The sequence below is a fragment of the Electrona antarctica genome (assembly GCF_951216825.1).
Source record: "Electrona antarctica genome assembly, chromosome: 14".
In the NCBI taxonomy this organism is placed as follows: domain Eukaryota; kingdom Metazoa; phylum Chordata; class Actinopteri; order Myctophiformes; family Myctophidae; genus Electrona; species Electrona antarctica.
In genome coordinates this window covers 39836005-39846004 of record NC_136795.1, presented here as the reverse complement: position 1 = coordinate 39846004, position 10000 = coordinate 39836005, and the positions used below count along the sequence as shown (strand labels likewise).

Here is a 10000-nt window from a genome sequence, read left to right as displayed (position 1 = left end):
TTTCCTCCACCGTCGTCGGCAAAAACAGGTGAATGTATTGCACCCTGTAAAGTGCCTATAAATGGACCATGAACACAACCTGTATGTGTGTTTGTTACATCATTCATGATGCAAAGCCATGCAGGCATTGGAAAGCAACCTTCTGAGGCCGACTGGCCTCAACGTGAACAGGCTCTGGGGAGGAAGACAGGATGAAGTGTCATGTACAGTAAAGCCTTTCTGGCCGGCGCTTGAAATGCCTTGACCCGAAAGAAGTTTTGAGATGATTTTCACAGAGAGAGAGAGAGAGAGAGAGAGACGCAGTCACAGACACCAGCTTCTGTATATATTTATGGTCTGTTGTTGCCAATTTACATTGTGTGATGTGAAAGATGTTTCTACTATAATAGAACATGAACATATATCAAGGGATAATTTGTTTGTGTGTGTGTGTGTGTGTGTGTATGTGTGTATGTGTGTGCGTGCATGCGTGTGTGCATGCGTGCGTGCGTGCGTGAGTGTGTCTGTGTGTGTGACTGTGTGCTCGTGTGCGTGCGTACGGTCGTGTGTGTGTGTGCGTGCATGCGTGTGTGCGTGCCTGCGTGCGTGCGTGCGTGCGCGTGCGGTCGACTTGTGTGTGGCCGAGTGATTCTGGGAAGTGTTATTTGAATTTGACAGTGAGAGCATGGTCCTAATACCTGAGTCACCACAGAATCATCTCATGATTCATAGGCCCTCATTTATCAACCGTGCGTACGCCAAAATATGGGTGTACGCCGAAATTACCGCAATTTTCGGCATTTACCATTTGCGCCAACGTTTGATTTTGAACTTGAGCCAGGACAAAAACCACGTCTGGTCGGGAGCTGTCGTACGCTTTGTCCTCACCTGTTTTTCTGTCGTAGAACAGCGGAGCAGCATTGTTTGACCAGCTGAGAGGCTGTCACAGGCATCGAAACATATGTATTCACTCCTAAAATGTTTATATAAAACTGTATAGGTATGTATATGGGCTAAATGTAAAAAAGTAAAAAAAAAGTTAAGGAATACATCAACGATGTGTCTTTGTGTCATATGAAATTAGTAGGAGCTTTCCAACTTTACAAGCAAGCAATTAAAATCGCGCATTTAAAAACAATGTTGCAAGTTAGATGCGTAAGCCATTTAAACAGTGTTTTGCATGATGAGCGCATACATGCGAGGATTTGGGCTGTCTGTGCTGAAATATTTCCATGACGGGACGTTGGAGAGTGCAGCGCTGCAGCTGCGGAGAGTCCCAACTTGGGTAGCCTACTGTAGCCTAATCTACAGCAGGCCGATGTCTTTCTGGAGTTACAGTAGCCTATGTGCAATCTCCTCCTCGTTTAATAAACCCGACGCGTCGCTCGAATGCCAAATGTGCCATGCCGGCGTGCCAGCGCAAAATTGGGGACCGCTGACCGCATCGGAGTTAGGTATAGGCTAAACCACCCAGCCAGGCTGCCAGCCCACCAGTGCCAGTGTGCCACATGAGGCTGGTTTAGGCTGCACAATGCACATGTATATAATTGTCAGTTGATAGCCCAGCCACTGCACCGACTACTACTGCGACTAGCGAGGTAGGCTAATCTAAATAGATTGTCATAAACGTGCATGGTCGCGGTGTCATGAACAGTGATAGAGACAGACAGGACAGGAGAGGAGGAAAACAGCAGCGTGTGTGTGCGCCTATTTGTTATTTAATTCATTGTTCACATGCAGGTTCAGATTTTCGTTCACTAATATATTGTTGTAGGCTATATTAAATGAATAAATACTTTAATAATTTAATATAGGCTACAACTAACAACACACGGCAGGCGCGTAGCGCGGATCAAATGATTGACTGGGCAAATTAGCATGGGGGGGGGGGGGGGGGGTAGCCCCGGCCGATAGTGAAGTGTGAACGAGCGAGGCGAGAGGAGAAACAGACAGGGTACTACATGCAGCTACAGCTTTATTTAATTCATACAGGTGTTCGTTCTTTATTTATTTAAGATAGGCTACAACAAACCAGTTGGACTTGCAAGTTGCGTGTGCGTGCGTGCGTCTGTGTGTGTATGAGAGGGGGTGACTTTTTTATTTACTTTTTTCGTCATGTAACTATGGTTTCCAAGGTCGTACTGCAGTTGTTCATGTCGCAAAAACGAGGGCGAGGCTTGATTTCATAGGGCGTGCCAGATAGATTTCAGCCGTCACATTTATAAACGTCCGAACGAAATTAAGGAAGAAACAGCTGTCTGCGATCACTTTGTAAATGCCGACCCGACGTGGGTGTACTACGAATCCTACACTCAAATTTGGGGCAGAATTTCCACTCGATTGATAAATGAGGGCCATAGACTCCTGGCTCTGTCCTTCATAACTCTCTCTCTGTATGCTTTTCTTCTTTCTTTCTTTCTTTCTTTCTTTCTTTCTTTCTTTCTTTCTTTCTTTCTTTCTTTCTTTTCTTTCTTTCTACAAGACACTCCCAGACGTTTGCACTAGATTTGCACTAGATTTGCTTCAGGAGGTCACAACAACACATGATGACACAAACAAACACACATGAAGCATGCGAGTGAGCAATTAATGATCGACTCATCCCTGGGTTAAATAGTCAGTCTCTGTGTAGCCCCAGGTGACCTGACGGTAGACAGATTGAACCTCAGACAGTAATATAATGTCTGCTAATTAACCATTTACACTTATTCGCGTGACACAACGTGAAAATACAAGCACAAACACAGCTCACAACGTGTACAAAATAAATACATGTGGTTAACCAGTATAGGCTGCCACAGACGGTGGGTTTCTTAGAACAGGGGTTCTCAACCCGTGGGTCGCGACCCCTCGGGGGGTCGCCAAATTATTTTAGGGGGTCCCCAAATTATTTTTTTTTAAAAAAGAAAAAAATATATATTTTTTTACATTTTATTTTCACGATTTTTCAAAAATAGCAGACCTACAAGCTCGTAGCGCGCCACTCGGTGGCGCGCTATGAGCTTGTAGATCTGCTATTTTTCAATAGCTAAATTATAACAATAGGCTCATGAACTGGACTATGCCCCTTTCAGTAGGCCAAAGGGAGAGGAAATAATAATTCTTCCTTAGATCTCCCTTAGACAGGAGATCACCCCCCCCCCCTCACACCCCTCTTGTTCTTTCTTCCACTCTGTATATAGTGTTTTATATTTTGTGATGATATTGATTTTTGTTGTTATTTTTCACGTCATGTTTATGAATTGAGTACATGCATAGGAACCGAATGGAAACGAGACCGCAGTAACCTTTCTTTTGTGGTATCCTTATATAGACCAAGTGTTTGGCACTCTGTTGCCGTTTTTATTTCTGTCTAATAAAGTATTCAATCAATCAATCAAGCTAGGCTTATGAACTGACTACTAGTCTTAGTTTTTAGTAACAAAGGACTGTTATTCCCATTTCCCAGGGACACCTTTTTAATGCTTTTTATGGGTTTTTCAGCTCCTGTTGATGAACAAACATGTGAAGGTTGTGAAGTATTGTTTGTGTCGGTTTTCAGTCTTGTACAGCAGCAGCACACATTGCAATCAGTTAATCACATGGCCACGTGTCTCTACACGTTGATTTGTTTACATAAATTCATCTGTCTCTCTCTAGTATTAAGTAAATACAAGGACTGGCCTTGCCCAACTTGGCACCTTGCGGAACAACAAGCACATGTCCATTTTCCAAAGAGAAACGTATTACATAAGCAGCTAGGGCGGAATGGATAAAATACCCTCCAACGAAAACAATTTCTCAGAGTTAAATAATCACATCACATATCAAATACACTAAAATAAAATCTTTCTTTTTTCCCCCCCTCAGTGGTGAACCTGTTCAGCATCAGAACTGACAATTACTAAATATAGGAATATAACTGAATGTGATTTAATTACAGTACTTACATTACTTACGGTATTTACATTACAGTACACAGACAGCACGTCTTGATTATGTTACAGTCCCTGGATGATGTAATCTGATCTGTTCCATGTATTGATGTTAGGAATAAGTAGCAAGCAGGTGACAATTGTGAGACTGTTAACTTCATAATGGTTACCGACCCGTCTCCCCTTGCACCTCAGTGCTAGTATGCGCCAACGTTGTACATGATGTACAGTAGCGGTTGATGTAGTATAGGCTATAGCATGCTGCACTTTATAACTATACTCTCTCACGTTGAATCTCTTCTCTCTCAGACCCTATAACCCAGTATGGTTTCTGGATTACCAGTACACACACATTCTAGTTTATTAGACACACGCACGCACACACGCACGCACGCACGCACGCACGCACGCACGCACGCACGCACGCACGCACGCACGCACGCACACACGCACGGACACACGGACACACGGACACACGGACACGGTGTGTATTGTGTGTGTGCATATTGATATCATGGATATCAATATGCTTACGTAGATGAGTGTTTCACCACTGAGTCAAGCATAAATTATAACATAAAGCATCCCCATAACTCTGAGAGTGTAAAAAGTGACACGTAAGGGTCCATTAGTAGTTTAAGGGGTTAAATGTCTTGCTCAGTGACACAACTACGCACACACTGGGCGGGTCAGTGGTCCTTCTGATTACCAGTCGGATGGCCTCTCTGACCCACTAAACTACGGCGGCCAGTAACAACTAAACTAACTCTCTGTTTCGCCATTATCCTAACTGGAAGATGCTAGCGATTACTTACTGTCGTGGGATGACCTGGCCCCTTCAAATAGTATTTAGATTACTTACTGTCGTGGGGATGACCTGGCCCCTTCAAATACTATTTAGATTACTTACTGTCGTGGGATGACCTGGCCCCTTCAAATACTATTTAGATTACTTACTGTCGGGGATGACCTGGCCCCTTCAAATAGTATTTAGATTACTTACTGTCGTGGGATGACCTGGCCCCTTCAAATAGTATTTAGATTACTTACTGTCGTGGGATGACCTGGCTCCTTCAAATAGTATTTAGATTGGTGTTTAGCTTGGTGGCAGCCAGGGGAGTTACTGTAGCTACGTAGACCCCCTTGTTATTCTTGAAAAGTAAACGTCTGGAAAGCATTGCAGTCTCTGAGGAGGCTGTCTTTGAACTGCCCTGCCCTTCGCTGAATCAGTTCAATGTGTGTGTATAGCCTGGCAAATGGTTTTGTTTGAGTTCAAATCATTTTTTACAGCAGCAGGCTCATTTCTCTCCAAGAGAAAGTAAAAGCACTACAGCATATACAGTGGCTACGCTGTGAAGCCTATACTTAGTTGCATGCTGGTGTTGCATGCAGTAAATAGCAGATATACAAGCTCACCACGTGTCAAATTTCTGATGCGTGGTGAGCTTGTAGATCTGCTATAGCGGCACGCAACTAAGTACAAATGAGGCTTAAAGTTGGGGTGGAAGAGAGGGAGACATAGGGGTTTCTCCATCAATGGATCAGTGGCCCACTGACACAAAGTGTTGCAAACAAATAACTTTATACAAATAAATACAATTTGTGTTATTTGATCATTTGTGTTGCAACTACTTGGGATCCACTGCCTTTTTACATTTCAAGGACACCCAGTTTGATATGCAGGTGCACAGACACCCACGGTCCCACGCTTGACACTATTGTTTTTTAATCTCCCCATTCTAAATCCACAGTTTTCATTTAGCTTTCTTTTACACTCTCACAGTTAAAGACCCCATGGGTCAGTTTGGACTTTGGACTCCTGGTGGTCCCCCTGCAGATGGACCGGTGCTGTAAGGTTTGGAGCTGGTTGGCTGGAGGACATCTGGGTGTTGATGAAAGCGCTGTTGTGACTGTAGTCTGTAAAGCTGAAAGAGAAGGTTTTGGCAACTTAGTGAAGCCTTCTTTTGTTTTGCACCAAGACAGAAATGTGCGTGCGCACGCACATTCGCACATGCACGCGCGCATGCACAAACGCACGCAGATACATCCCTTTGAGCCAAGGACCTTGGTCTATGACCAAACTAAACGGTGTTCAATCCTACAGTAGTAGTAGTATGTCTCTCTCTCTCTCACTCACTCTCTGTTTTTCGCACGCACGCACGCACGCACGCACGCACGCACGCACGCACGCACGCACGCACGCAGACACATTACACACTGTATGAAATAAGAGCAAAAGGTCAGGTGTTGTGTATATACAATTTACAGATCAGCAGGTTCACAAAGTTTGTCAATGTTTTATCATTAAACATGACAGTCGTTTCCATTCTCTCTCTGTACCTTCTCTCGTGTATTCCTAAACACTTTCCTCAAAAGAAGCCAAGCTTTATGTGAATGAAAACCTTCATATGACAGCCCTGCAAAGCTGCAGGGCTAATCTGAACCCATCAGAATGAGGATGAAAGGCCCCTAAACCCAACAACATGCTGTTTCAATCACCCTATAACCAAACGCTTTGATCAGCGACCGCCGAGAGCCTGCGGCTAGCTTTGGAAAAGGGCAAACGTGATTAACATCACACTAAACACGGGCTTTGCGAGGCATTGGTTTAAGAAAACAAAAACAAATGTATTCTTCTATATCTGACCTTTGATTAACAGTGTTGTTTTCTGTAAACTGACGGTAAAAATGTTTGCTTGCACATCGGAGTTTGTGCTCTCATCGAGCTTTGCTGTGGGTTCTGTGTTGTTTCAAACCAGTGATACCATGGGAGTATACGTGCACGTGCACGCACGCACGCACGCACGCACGCATGCACGCACGCACGCACGCACGCACGCACACACGCACGCACACACGCACAAACACACGCAGTCGCACACAGTCGCGCACACACAAAACACACAGACACAAACACACCAAAACAGAATCTTTTCCATCTGCACATGACTCACCAGTGCATTGGGGTTCTTTCACATATAAGGCTTATTTTACTTAGGAGGACATCCGTAGGTGTCAAAAAGCTGTGTTGTTCAAACCAAGAGCAAAAAAATAAAAAAGGGAAATTAAATGTGAGTCAGTGTAATCAGACTAGTTTGGGTCCTTGTCTCTGCTCCCTGGCCGAGTGCCAACATCTGTTCAAGGACAAGGAAAACATTCATACAAATGTAATTGAACAAAAAAAGCGTTAAACTCAGTTACATTGTAGGTCGTGTCAGTGTCAGACATGTCTGCGTTTCTCGGTCTCAGGCCCATGCACTATTGCAGGCCATCTGTGACAATGAGTTCAAGGCTGTTATCGTCCACGCCCCCTGAGTCTCAAAAATATATTGTTTTCAAGAAAAGAAATGCGGTTTCATGAAGGTTTGCAAGTTTTGTACCAAGTCCAAGCCATCGTTGTGAGATGAAAAAAGAATATGTCATAAACTCACAGGTTCATGACATATCTATGTACAGTATGCCATAGGTCATATCTATGTACAGTACAGTAGGGCATAGATGTACAGGTAGGACTCCAACTTTGGAGATGAGAGCCTCATTGAATTTAATTAGGTCTATTTATACAAGTTAAATTCAATATTAAACGTTTTTACGTGTGGCCGGCAGTTTGCGAGATTAGCTCCAGACTGACAGACATAGCCTACACTACAGACACACAGACCCATGCACCCTCTTATAGACAGCCAGATTTCTACAGAGCCAAACAAAAAAAAGTTGTTTGTCTGGGATTAGTCCCTATTAACGTCTTCGGCCAGACCTGTGTTTGACCTCAGAAGACTTGAGGTGCATGATGACACTTACAGTAGAGAGCGTGTGTGTTCTGTGTTAATCAGAAACCAAGGGAGAGGCCGTTTACACAGGGCTCCAGAGCAGAGAGTATGAGTATCCTGATAGTTAGGTCAATGACTGCTTGTGTTGACTCAGCAGATCCATCATAGACCCTTCTCCTACAAATTAATGTTTATGTAGAGATTACAAGGGTGTTGTGACTTGAGTTACAACTCGTGCAAATAACCTACTGTACTACAGTGTCCCAAATGTGTGTCCAAATAAATCAAATAAATCCAATATACATTTTACAATGTAGGCGTTTGGCAGCTCTTATTAAGAGCGACAATGTGCAAGATCATCAGACTAAGTGGCATGAACCCAAGTCAAGTCAAACGTCAGGGTGAATGGTAAAGTAAATAGATTGCAAACGACATATAGTGCTACAAAGAAACCGGGATACCAGGTAAAACATCGATCTTAGCTTCTGTCTATAAACAGCATGCTCTAAAAATAACACAGCCTACTTAGCCTTTGTGGACATGACATGCTGTAAGAACATCTGCACGACCAACATGTATGAGGCGTCTAATCCAAATCAAAAGGGACAAAAACACATCACTGAGGTATATTTATTCCCTGGTGTGAACAGCTGAGTATTCTTGTTAACCAAATAGCTGTAGTCACTTTGTGTGGCAAAGATTTCTAAGCACAAACATTGTGGTGTAGGTATGCTTCTTCTTACTATATGTTCGGTTGTCTTATTTATTTCTGATTTTGTGTCGAGATGTATACCGATGCCATTTTCTCTTTCCCGATACCGAGTCCGATCCCCATAACTCGTATATCGGTCGATACCGATATGCAATGTGTGTAAAATAAATCTAGAATATGACTGTAAATGAAATATCATGTGATAAATTACTTGGTATCGGAATGGCGTAGAGACAGGCATATACTCGCCGATAACGACACCAGCATTTTAGGGCATTATCGGCAGCTTTTCCGACACTGGCATCCATATCGGAACAACTCTAACTTTGTGTCCCCACGTGTTCTTGTAGGATTGGAACCTAACATGGTACACTCCCCACCCAGACCTGACCCAGTGTTTCCAGCACACGGTGCTGGTGTGGTTCCCCTGCATCTACCTGTGGGTGTGCGCCCCGCTGTACCTGGTCTACCTGTGGTTCACCGACAAGGGCCGCATCGGCCTCTCCAGCCTCTGCTGTGCCAAGACAGTGAGTGGACGTTTGTTTGAGCTAGCGGGGGATTGCCGGGATTGCCGGGATTGCCGGGATTGCCGAGGGGGCTATTTCAGTGTTTAGACTTAAAACCCTACACTTACGTCGACCAGAGTCCCCCATGGCTCCTTCGTCTTCTAGGGCCTCTCGGTTCTCACTCTGCACTAAATATCCTTGCCGAAAATAGCCCATCTACAAGCTCACAACACGCCGTTTTGCGACACGTTGCAAGCTTGTAGATCTGCTATCTTCGCTGAATGTTCGCCCCGAGAATAGGGACGCTATATGGGTTCAAGTGGCTAAGTGTTAGCGTCAGGGTTAGAATTAGGATTAGGCTAATGTAAGGGTACGGGGCTAGGCACATAAGGTTAGGCCTTAATCCATTGATACCTGGAACGCATCCATGTCACGTTAGCGTTAGCGTTTTAAACATTATGTTATAATTTAGCTATTGAAAAATAGCAGATCTACAAGCTCATAGCGCGCCACCGAGTGGCGCGCTATGAACTTTGTCATGATTTAGAAAACTTTTTTTTTTTAAATTTCGACGTCAGGCCTGAATGGGTTAAGGGATTGGAGAATATATGCAGTCAATGGAGGGTGCTCACAAATATAGTAAAACTAATTTGTATTTGGCAGCGGCATTCAAATAAACAAATGACCTGTTTGGTACAGAGGTCCATGAAGGTTATCCATGTGACGCAGCACGTTCCCCTTGAGGCCGTGTTTTAGATCAGGGGTTCTCAACCCGTGGGTCGCGACCCCTCGGGGGGGGGGTCGCCAAATTATTTTAGGGGGTCCCCAAATTATTTTCAAAAAAAAAAAAAAAAAAAAAAGATTATTTTTAAATTTTATTTTCACGATTTTTCAAAAATAGCAGACCTACAAGCTCGTAGCGCGCCACTCGGTGGCGCGCTATGAGCTTGTAGATCTGCTATTTTTCAATAGCTAAATTATAACAATGCTTAAAACATCAAAAGGGGTTCCCGCCCAAAATGGTTTAAGGTTATTGTAGCAGTCAATTTATATTGGGGGTCGGGAGGGGGCGGGGCGGGGGTCCCGAGACATTGCCAAAGCATTTCCGGGGGTCCCCAG

At 44.0% G+C, this 10000-nt stretch overlaps 1 protein-coding gene across 1 annotated transcript in view; it reads left to right on the top strand.

Moving 5' to 3' along the window:
* The window catches only part of LOC306937309 (multidrug resistance-associated protein 1-like), a gene marked incomplete at its 5' end in the record, with an annotated part of 60718 nt that overhangs the window by 694 nt on the left and 50024 nt on the right, over positions 1-10000 (top strand). Inside the window, one exon of the mRNA XM_079520980.1 lies at positions 8726-8902. Within this exon, the coding sequence (XP_079377106.1) occupies positions 8726-8902 (177 nt within the window). The remainder of the gene's footprint in view (positions 1-8725; positions 8903-10000) is intronic.